At 35.7% G+C, this 11582-nt stretch overlaps 3 protein-coding genes across 5 annotated transcripts; 2 read left to right on the forward strand and 1 right to left on the reverse strand.

The window, feature by feature from the left end:
- Positions 1 to 811: 811 nt before the first annotated feature.
- On the forward strand, positions 812 to 3836 carry rmi2 (RecQ mediated genome instability 2). Its single transcript, XM_082189909.1, has 2 exons — positions 812 to 1130; positions 3272 to 3836. Exons 1-2 carry the CDS (start codon positions 833 to 835, stop codon positions 3421 to 3423), a joined length of 450 nt encoding a protein of 149 aa, XP_082046035.1. The 5' UTR covers positions 812 to 832; the 3' UTR covers positions 3424 to 3836.
- On the reverse strand, positions 3532 to 6646 carry litaf (lipopolysaccharide-induced TNF factor). 2 transcript variants are annotated; one of them, XM_082189807.1, is made up of 4 exons: positions 6400 to 6646; positions 5917 to 6138; positions 4063 to 4219; positions 3532 to 3973 (listed from the first exon to the last, which is right to left on the reverse strand). In XM_082189807.1, the coding sequence occupies exons 2-4, from the start codon at positions 6128 to 6130 to the stop codon at positions 3865 to 3867; spliced, it is 480 nt and encodes a 159-aa protein (XP_082045933.1). In that variant the 5' UTR covers positions 6131 to 6138; positions 6400 to 6646; the 3' UTR covers positions 3532 to 3864. The 2 variants fall into 2 exon arrangements, with proteins under 2 accessions (XP_082045933.1, XP_082045932.1); XM_082189806.1 differs by having other exon boundaries at positions 5917 to 6141; positions 6400 to 6645.
- A 1162-nt stretch (positions 6647 to 7808) lies between these two features.
- On the forward strand, positions 7809 to 11051 carry snn (stannin). Of its 2 annotated transcripts, none has more exons than XM_082190014.1 (2): positions 7809 to 8054; positions 9399 to 11051. In XM_082190014.1, the coding sequence occupies exon 2, from the start codon at positions 9497 to 9499 to the stop codon at positions 9758 to 9760; it is 264 nt and encodes an 87-aa protein (XP_082046140.1). In that variant the 5' UTR covers positions 7809 to 8054; positions 9399 to 9496; the 3' UTR covers positions 9761 to 11051. The 2 variants fall into 2 exon arrangements, with proteins under 2 accessions (XP_082046140.1, XP_082046141.1); XM_082190015.1 differs by lacking the exon at positions 7809 to 8054 and adding an exon at positions 8061 to 8477.
- Positions 11052 to 11582: the final 531 nt, after the last annotated feature.

The raw sequence follows: 11582 nt of genomic DNA on the forward strand, positions 1-11582 counted from the left end.
AGCTTTTATCAATGTCTGTGATTGCTGGCTGGTCTATTTATGAAGGCTTGTTAACAAATATCCTACAAACACAGAAAATGGAGAAAAAAAGGTTTTGTGCAGCTGCTTAGGGGAACTCCTAAGCCACTAAAAGTCCTCTTCCCTGCTCTTAGCAGATCTCGCCTTAGGAGCCCTTTTAAGCGCTAGGAATCTTGAGGAATAGCTTTTATATTAACTGGGATTTTCGTGTCACTTTTAGGGGAAGTTCTTAGAAAACGTCATGACTCTGAGAATTTTCTTAGAATTTGGCCGCTAGGAGCCACTTTTTGCACAAAAATTCTTTAGGGATACGGGCCCTGGTTTCACAGACAGGTCTTAGATTAAACCAGGACTGGCCTTAGTTCAATTAGGATGGTTAAGTAGTTTTTAAAAGCGTGCCTTAAAACACATTATTGTGTGCATCTTGAGACAAAACAATGGCACTGACATATTTTAAGACATGTCAGTCAGTGCAAGTTACTTTCAGTTAAAACAACTCAAACATGCGAGTTGTCTGGGACTAGTCCCAGGCCTTGTCTGTGAATCCGGGGGTAAAATGTAATGTAATGGACTAAGTTACTTACTCAAATAATTGTAATGTAATCTGGAATCAGTAATCTACCCAGCAATATAATACATCAATGTTACTGTACATAATAACAACAATACATAGTTATACGTTTTTGTTACATTTCTGTTACACTTATTCTACTAATACTCTGAGCCTTTATTTTGAAATAAAGTCGTCACGTCACGTCCGGTTCATTTAAAATAAAAATAGCGCGCTTTTCACCAGCGGCAGCAAGGATAAAAGATGATGGGAGCAAGCGTTCTCTGTGCAGAAAAAACTCGAAGTCCTCCAGTGAAAGTGTTATCCAGCCAGCTGCGTGAAGGGAAAGAGTGCCAAACATCCAGCGGGAGGTCAGAGTATGTTATTCGACGATTGGGAGCGGGTGAGCGGAGCTCGTTACAGGTGTCAATGGTCTGGATGCAGGGGACAGTGCTGGAGGTGCAGCCCGATCACAACACGGTGCTCATTCTGGACGAGACAGGAAACTTCCTCGTCAGCGGCATCAACAGCGTGCCGAAAGGAAAACCCTGCCTAAATCCTGGTAAGTCGCTTTTCAAAAATGTTTAAGTCCATCTTTAGAATAACGTTATTGTCTTTGAACTTCCTTTTTTGCGGTCGCTCTGTATATTTCTATGGCAGGACGCAGGAGTAATTAGCTTTTGAAGTGGATTTACTTAATGTAAAGTTAACTAAAGTTATCATGAGGATTGCAATGTTTAAAGCAGATGTCTTAACAAATGTCAGTAACGTTAGACCGGTAAGATTTTAAAACGAGCCGTTCATTCAAAATACGCAAGATCGCTGTGAAAATACAGACCGGAAGTCAAAAGACAACAAGCGCAGCGCTGAAAAGGGGCGGGGCTACATAAGGTCTGTAATATTATTAGTTAGATGGACTTCCTTTTTTCTGATATTCATCTTTTCGCTGAGCCTGTGGAATGATGAATATCAGGGAAAAAAAGGAAGTCTAACTAAATATGTGTTGCTAAATATGTGTTATTTGTTGCTTAATATTTTTTTGGAACCTATGATACTTTTTTTCAGGATGAATTGATGAATAAAAAGTTAAAGAGAACAGCATGCATTCTAGAAATCTTTTCTAACAATATAAATCTTGACTTTTAAAAAAAATCATTTTAACCCATCCTTGCTAGTTGCTACATAAAAGTATTAATTTCTTTCAAAAAAGAAAAGAGAAAAATGACTGTCCCCAAACTTTTGAATGATTTGTGCATATTGTTACAAAACATAAATAAATTGTTCTTAAAAAAAACAACAACAAAAAACAAACATATATATATATATATATATATATATATATATATATATATATATATATATATATATATATATATACATACAGTACAGGCCAAAAGTTTGGAAACATTACTATTTTTTATGTTTTTGAAAGAAGTTTCTTCTGCTCATCAAGCCTGCATTTATTTGATCAAAAATACAGAAAAAATATATAATATTGTGATATATTACAATTTAAAATAATTGGTTTTCAATTTATTATACTTTAAATTATCACTTATTTCTGTGGTGCAAAGCTGAATTTTCAGGATCATTACTCCAGTCTATCACATGATCCTTTAGAAATCATTCTAATATTCTGATTTATTATGAGTGTTGGAAACAGTTCTGCTGCCTAATATATTTGATGAATAAAAGGTTCAAAAGAACTGCATTTATTCAAAATAAAAAAATATTTTCTAATAATATAAATCTTCTTTACTATCACTTTTTACCAATTGAACACATCCTTGCTGAATAAAAGTATTGCTTTATTTCAAAAAAAGAAAGAAAAAAATTACTGACCCCAAATTACTGACCAATAGTGTATATTGTTGTTGTTACAAAAGATTTCTATTTTAAATTTGCTTCTTTTTTTAAAACTTTATTCATCAAAGTATCCTAAAAAAGTATCACAGGTTATGAAAAAATATTAAGCAGCAGAACTTTGATAATGAATCATCATATTAGAATGATTTCTAAAGGATCATGTGATAGACTGGATGTCACATGTGACAATGAAGACTGGAGTAATGATCCTGAAAATCCAGCTTTGCATCACAGGAATAAATTATATTTTAATTAAGTATATTAAAATAGAGAACCATTATTATTAAATTGTAATATTTCACAACATTGTTTTTTTTTCTGTATTTTTGATCAATTTAGCTTTGAGCATAAGACCTTTTTCAAAAACATAAAAAAAGTGATGTTTCCAGTACTGTACATATAAAGTGAATATAAAATATAAGGTGCGAACCCAGTTTGTGTTCTTATACACTATTCTATGTCATTTTATAGAAATAGTGTGAGTAGTGTTTTCACACTGAAAAAGTGCACTTCATTGGACACTTCATGTCACAGACTTCCTACGATCTAGAGAGGGCGAGGAGGACATTAGACTCTAACAAAATAACCGAATAAAAATTATACACTAGAGGGATGAGTTCATAGTGCATAGTCAGTCATTTGGCCCACAACAATACTGTTAGTGTCACTTTGTGCTTATTTACTTGCCCTGTATTACTCGTGAATATTAATTGGGTTACATCAGCGAACATGCCACAAAGAAGATCCTTTTCACCATTGAGGCATTTTTATTTTTGCATTTGCAGTGTTATCAGACTATCTTTCCTATGAAAACAAATAGATTGTTTCTGTCCGCAGGTAAATACGTCATGGTTATGGGTGTCATCCAGTCTCACAATCCAGAGCCAGTGTTGCGTGCTGTGAAGATGGCAGATCTTTCTGAAAATGCGTTGATTCACCGGAAAAACTGGATCTATGAAGTAGAAGAACTCCAGCAGATTTTGCCCTAAATCTTGTTTCACTGATGTGTTTTCTTTGTGCAGCGCTGTGCTCTCACAGTATTTGCTAGGCAAACTAAGGGAGCAAATAGAAGTCACAAAACATGTACACAACAGGCGTTTTAAGTGAGAAAGCATAGATGTATTTATTTATATACATGTGATATTTTTCTATGTTAGTTTGATTAACTGAGCATAATTGTACTGTAATTATGCACGAATCACATACAGAGATTACTTAACAATTGTGACATTAATACAATTGTAAAAAAAAGATTACATTTATTTTTCAATTAAATCAGTTTACAAAGAAAAGTATTTTTAGGTGTGCGTTTATATTTGAATACATGTCAGTGTCGATACCCAGATATTGAAACGCCACTTGCTAAATAATTGATTCACTGTAACCTTTTTTCCTTTATAAATACACAGTAGGTGTGTTTCACGACCACTTCAGAGTCTCCTGTGGGATCCTAAAACGCTGCTGCAGTTCGGACAGTAGTGTGTCACATCCTTCAGGTTGTCTACACAGAAGGGAATCAGGCAGCAGCCGTAGATACATCTACAACACAAGAGACACGAGCAGAACAATCAGGGGGATGTCCTTGTGCTAAAGACCAAAACTGGATATCATGCAATGCTTTATCTTACCCAAAAATGGCCAGGCCCGCACAAGAGAGCCAGACTAACGCTCCTGATGTATGCTCTAAACGGGTTATCACGTTCTGTTGGCATACTGGACAGTTTGCCTGCACTGGAACATCCCCGAAAACCAGACCAGGCTGAACGTACACGGTCTGAACCGATACTGACGGACAACAAGAAGAATGCTTAGAAATACTGTGCTGTGTATGTTTATTATTATTCAAAGTGAAAGATTTCTTATACACTAACAGTTCAAATATCAAGGGCTTACTAAAAAATAGATGTACTGGGAACAGTGTGAGAGAGAAAAAAAAGAAGAAAAAAAAACACCTTAACATGATCAGTAACGGGAAGGCTAGTGAAAATGCCTCAGGTATTGATCATGGCCGTGTCCGAAAGCAGAAAAATGCTGGAAATGTTGGAAAGGACGCGTTCCAAGGTAGGTCCCAATCCAATGTTAGCTTCACTTCCTGTCTCCTGAGATCCCTTCATCTGATCATAGATGTATCCTTTGCTCCCTATGATATCCCACAATACTGTGCTTTACATTCTGTGACAGTTAAGATAAAAATAAAGATCTGAAAGTTGGTTGGTGGTCAGTTTGTGTAAACTTTTTCCACTTTTGTTGTTATTTCTAGCTAGAAATTACTACCATAGTAGTAATTAAATATTCATTAAGTTTTCACCAAAGGTCTATCTGTTTAGTTGTAGATCATTAAACTGTTGCACTGCCTCAGAAGTCTGTCCGAGATCAGTTTCTTGAGGTGTTTTCGTGCGCAAACACTGCCTGCAAAGTCGATCGAGACAAGTCACTGCCTAAGCTTTTGGACGCAGCCGATGTATGTGTGCTTTTATTGGTTTTAACTCTGTTAGGAAAATGTTTAATGAAAGATATATTTGTCCTATTGAAAAAATAAGGATTTTAAATATAATCATGTGAAAGGAAATTAATATATATATATATTAATGAAGAGTTCAGATGCAAAAGCCTCTAAGTGCCATCTGAAATTTTCTAGAATGATCTTTTTTTTTATCAAGCTCGTATATTTAAGTAATTTCACTTAAATGACAATAGGTAATTTTCATTGCCATTTAAAGGTATAGCGGAGGATCTTTCCAAATTTTAGATAAGACCCGCCCTCTCCACTTTTTGAAAAGTTTGATTGATTCACCAGAATGATTGACAATTAGGAGGACCAATAGTTTAGACTACCCACCAGGAAGTAAAACATCCTCCGCTATACCTTTAAGTGAAATTACTGAACTTAAATATACGAGCTTGATAAAAATGATCATTCTGGAAGAAAATTACAGATGGCACTTAGAGGCTTTTGCATCTGAACTCTTCATATATATATATATATATATATATATGATGATCAAATATATAAAAAGTAAAAAAAAATATTAAAAGATTTTACATTAAATATAATTTCCTATGCAAGATATTTTTATTTAAATTATAAAGAAATATAAATATTTAAAAGAAATTATCAACATATTTTTTTTATTATTATTGTGGGTTCAGCAGGACAAGCACAAATCTCGGTTGGTATTTCAGAAAGCAAGGTTTACCCTTAACTCTCAGTTAATTAACCCAAACCTTGCTCACTCAAGGTAAGCAGGTTCAAAAACCGGTGTCTGAAGTAAGGTCAGTCAACCCGGAGTATGAAACTCGGAGTTAATGGTGACCACACAAAGACATTCTCAACCGAGTGCCATATCCAGGAGTCTCCATGAAAACAGACCCTAAAAAGGCAGCTATGTCTGAAATCGCCCCCTATTCGAAGGAAAAGCCATTTGTTGTGGTGTCCGAAACCATAGTGGACATTATTGAGTTGAAAGAGTGAAAGCCATTACCAACAGGGGCGGTGACAGGTTGACCTTGTTGGGGTGGTGTTGGATACATCTGGCCGTAGCCTTGTGGTGGATATGGAGGCACAGGTGCCTTCTGGTCAGCCGGAGCATAGGGCCCTGCTGGGTACATTGGGTTTGATCCCAGTGCCTCATCATATGATGGAGGAGGCGGGTATCCCACAAGTGTTCCTGTCTCCATTGGGGGTGCGCTGGCCATCGCCTCGACTGCTGGTTCAAATTCAAATCAACAAAAGCGTTTTAGTAAATATAAGAACAGTGGTTATTGTACTGTCTCGTTATTCAGAGTATTGCACAATTCCTGAAGGATCAGCGCAAGCTTCACTTTTCTGAGAATACAAGTAATCTAAAAAAAACTAAGCTACAAATGGTAATAAAGTTGTGAGAGTTGTAACATCAAAACGATAAAGCGACGATCGGTCAGAAGACAGAAACACTTACTTGAAAGGAATAACGTTACACACTTACTGTTTGTTTCGTTTTCTTGTGAACAGACTCGCGAGCGATAAAGGAAACGTTTCCTGTTTGTTAGTTCTGTTACGTAGCCTACTTGCTGTATTTCCGCAATACAGATGGGTGGGCTGAGCTCTGTTTAAGACCACACTGGAAAGTGTCGATTATATTATATGCGTCATGTGAAGTCTATCTTTACAGTATAGGTAAAGACAAGTAGCAATTGGGGATTTTTACAAAAGCGAGATGTTTCGACCTTCCCTCAAGTTCCGTATTTGGTCACATGAGTTACAGGCAGCGAGTCCCTCGAGACTGCTGGTTAGTGTTAACCTGTTAACTCGGTTCAGTAGCTACTCACTACTTTATTTATTTGTGCTCGTATATCTTTACCTTGGGGGGAAATATAGGAGCTTCTCTTGGTTAAATGCCTTGATAAGAATGATATAGCTTTTGGTTTGGCTGGCATTGTTTCCATTATTTCTATTTCTATCCATCTATTTACATATTTATTTGCATTTGCATGAATATATAAATGTATGAAGTGTCAGTAGTACATATTGATACAAATAAAAAGTGCATATCCTTTCTTTGAAAGACACGGAATTAAAAAAGTAAAACATTGTGCATTTAATTATATTTGTAGGTAATGTAAGAATACAATTTATTTTATTTTTATTATATATATTTTATTATATGTCATTTTTATATATATATATATATATATATATATATATATATATATATAATATATATATATATATATATATATATATATATATATATATAAACTAAAACTTTTATTTATATATGCATATGTGTGTGTGTGTGTGTGTGTGTGTGTGTAAACACCCATATATTTAGATATAGATGTGTCTGCACACACACACACACACACACACACACACACACACACACACACACACACACACACACACACACAGGCTATTATATATATATATATATATATATATATATATATATATATATATATATATGCATGTATATATAAACAAAATAGTTTGTGTTAGATTTGATTAATCACGATTAATCGATTTGACAGCACTATTTTATTTTTTACATTATGGTGTCTCTATATGTTGTGTTGTATTTTGCTTTTTCTATTTTTATCTTTCTCCCCCAAAGGACTTCGAGAGATAGTGCACATGTTATTCTGTAAAAATTACCCTCCTGCAGAAGAGAGTATACGTGCAAAACATGATATAGGCTAGTGCATGTCTGTAGGTGGAAAGGTGTAGAAAGATGCAATGTTTCATGTTCACAAATACATATTTTACTGTCTATGTACATAAGTTAGTCTCTTTCCATTTATCTGTGAATGCAAAACGAATATCACCCCCAATGGAAGTCCTTCTGTACTGCATACTGAGCACCATTAGATTTGATTGGATATTTGCCTTTTTGCAGCCGTGATCTCATTTCCTGCACAGTGACAAGCTGTGTGCATTTATTTATTTATATATCTGCTCGGACTGGATATGTAAGCGAGTGGATTTAGATGTTGCTGTATATAACATAACATCTGGATCACTGGACGCGGACTGTGTTTTTGTATCTGTCAGCGCGCGCGAGCGTGAACTATCGTGATTGCACGAAATGTTTCGCAAAACGCACATAAGTGTTATTCTTTGATAAAAATCGGCCTAGTATAGGTAAGATTGACTTTAAATTACCTTCTGTTCTTCTTTTTATATCTCTAATTGTACTTGATAAAAGCTGTCCATTACGTCTAGGGCTTGTTTAGATCGCGTAAAATCGCTGTTTTGTGGCAAATGTGTATTTTTTTCCGTTCAAAAGCATTGTTTGGGCAAAAACAATTAAACAACGGCGGCAGCGATAATTGCTGCTGTCATTTTTTGTTGATATAACGTTAGCTCTGTGCTGCATGAATGTTGTATGTTGCTTCAGTTAGTGCGACCGGAAAGGCCTCGTGCCACTCTTATTAATTCAAGCTCGAGCGCATTTAACACTGGCGCGTGGGCAAAATGGAAAGTCTTCGCCAAGATGCTCGTGGCAAATGCGTTGCGTAACCTGTGGCTTTAAGGAACCATGACGTTTAATTAACTGTGACGCAGGTAAAGTTGAAAAATGAAATGTTTGTCGCATATCTCAAGAAGCAGAACATTTTCAGGAAGTTTCTTGGAACATGTGATAATTGTACACTAAAAAACAAACAAAAGTGGCAGCTGTGGTAGGCTATCCGGAATGTTTCTGTAAAAATACAGTAAAAATGTAAACACATTTACAGAACAGCCTGTACATTTTACAATTTAAAACAAAAGATAGGCTAACATGTTTTGACTGGAAAATCTTACAGCTCTTTTTTGCTGAATTAAGGTACTAAAATCTGTTTTATACCTTTAATCGCTAGTCCTCAAGCTATGATAAACACTTAATCATGGAAGTTGCACAGTGTCTTGTCATGTATAGCCTGCCCTACATATACAAAACACCATCATGGTAACTCAAATGACTCCCATAATGCAAACCCATAATGCACATAATTTTATTTATTTTTTTTAACTAAGAAGAAGCATTATTATAATTATTAAACATAATTATTATTTTTAAATTTTTAAACACAAATGTGTCACACAGGGAATTCTGGAAATGTCAGTTTACGGCTTTTCACTGCAAATAATTAGATGATTTGTTCTTTTTTTACTTCCAAAAATGGCAAGTAGGTATAGCTGCAGACCCGAGATCTCCAAAATGAGAAGATCTGAAGAAGAAATGGGGAGAAGCCACACCCCGATTTGGAGATCTCCAGGCTGCAGCTCTACCCTTCTCAAAAATGTCACAGTTAACAGTATTTTACTGTGAAATGAAATGTAATGTAAGATCTAATAGTTTTGCCCCAAATGTAGTAAGGGAACTTACCACCAACCAGGTTTTTACTGTAGCATTTTTAGACTTTTACAGCTAAAATTACAATGTTTTAAAATTTTTACAGTGAAGAATCATCCTGAGTTTGTCAGTCATCGTTTGTCTTTCAGATGTAGGAGGAGCGATCAGCCAAACCTACACGAACCCTGCAGAACTGCCTCTGGTGGACTTGTGAAGGCCAGCAACTGAATTTCCCTCGACTGACAGGATGTCTATCATGGATCATAGCCCCACCACTGGGGTCGTCACCATTATTGTCATACTCATCGCCGTCGCCGCACTGGGGGCTTTAATTCTTGCCTGTTGGTGCTACTTGCGGCTGCAGCGCATCGGTCAGTCTGAAGATGAGGAAAGCATCGTCGGAGAAGGCGAAACCAAGGAGCCCTTCCTGCTGGTCCAGTATTCGGCCAGAGGCCCGCGGGTGGAGCACAAGACCAAGCTCACTCCTAATGGCACCGAGAGCCACACCTAGTTCCCCTCATCTGCCTTCGCATTGCATACTATGTAGTGGGTCCAGTTTTTAGACTCCGTCAGTCTCGAAGAATTTCAACCCTTACAATATCACTCAACACTGAAATGAAACCACTCCGTGTTTTAAACAAGCTGATAAACGAAGGCAAACCTAGTGCATGCAGTTGTCTAGTTGCTTTGACTGTTGATTTGTTCGCCCCATTTTGTGGTGGTAGAGCCCTGTTATAATGTGAAATCAACGACTGTAAGCGTTTTGTGCAATGCTGTTCATTTGTAAAGCTGTAGCCGAGTTCTGAAGCTAAATCAAGATTCATTCGTTTTCTTTAGTTGTATTTTTACTGTACCATTTCATCCAGAGCTGGCTCTGGTGTTAGGAAATTCAACACATTTCAATGGACTGATGTCTAAGCTTTAAATGTTTTTGTTTTTTTCTTGAGGAAAATATTTCAGAATTCCATTAGAAATGCTTTATTGAATTGCAATAAAAAAAAAAGGAATGTCGTTTTTTCATTACAAATAAGCACTTCAGGATACCATGACTTGCCAAATTATGTAAATTGACTTTTAAAAGCTCTTACATTATATCGTGTCATGTTTAGGATCATGATTTCATTAGCTCTTTTTATCTTTCATGTGATTTTATATCAGCTGGTTCCGGTCTAAATCTGCTAGGAAACCACTAAAAGAACAAAAAGCCAATGACTGAGGTCTTTTTATTCTTGTTGAATACTGTCGTGACCCCAGAGGCGTTCGGGTTTTTTTTTTTGTGGTTGAGCACATTTCTACAAAGCGAAAGGGTCATTTGAAAGTGTAAATATCATTTTTATAGATGACTGGATGCGCAGCTGGATACTGAAAAGTCATTGTCTTGAGTTTTTGATCTGTTTCTTCACAGTATTATTTAATTCCAAATATGTTTGTGATAACGTCATGTTTGCCGTTTGTACATGTAAGATGAAAGTGAGACAAATGATTTATTTTTATACAATATTCATGCAAATGTCAGTCAGGCATTTAGAAAGAAAGATGAAGCCTGAAAAAGCAGCGCTACTATGATTTAATTGATGTTACTAATATCAAATCTTTAGGGTTCTGTCACACATTTGAAGTCGACCGATTTTTTTTTCTGAATTGTGTGCTGTTCAATATACAGAAAAAACAAGGACAGTACATGCATGTTCATTTAATTTGAGAAAAAGAAGCTACTTCGTATATTGCTTATGTCACTCCAGCCTGTGTGTCTGTCCAGTGTTTGACTGTACTGAACAATAAACCACCTGTTACTGGGGAAATGTCTGCTTGTGAGTTTGTTTTAAATGTAAATCTTTTCTCTTGTGATATTTTGCATGAGTGATGAGCATTTATGTGTGGTTTTCTTTTAACATCAAAAGTTAATTTCCCTTGTTTTAATTGTATATATTAGTCATACTAGTCAAAAACACTTCCTGTTTTTGGTGCAAGACCAACAAAAAAGCAGAAGGCAAACCGCATTTCAGCCCAGAACTGGAAAGAAATAGGCCCACCACACATGACATTGTGCATTAGTATACTCTATTCATTATTGTCTTAAGTGTAGTTGAGAAATAGTTTTTACCATCAGCTCAGTGTTTTATCTGAAAAGACAAACAAATAAAATATCTTATCCCATTCTTTTTTTTTAAACTATTTTTAAAAGAGGTCTCTTCTGCCCACCAGGACTGCATTTATTTAATCTGAAATACAGTAAAACAGTAACGTCAAATTACGTTAACACTGTAAATCCGATTAAGTTGGCAAAACTCAAATAATTTGAAGTAATCAGTTACATTTCTTTTTTAAATTAA

The sequence above is a fragment of the Leuciscus leuciscus genome, assembly GCF_965113295.1.
Source record: "Leuciscus leuciscus genome assembly, chromosome: 1".
NCBI classification, from domain to species: Eukaryota; Metazoa; Chordata; class Actinopteri; order Cypriniformes; family Leuciscidae; genus Leuciscus; species Leuciscus leuciscus.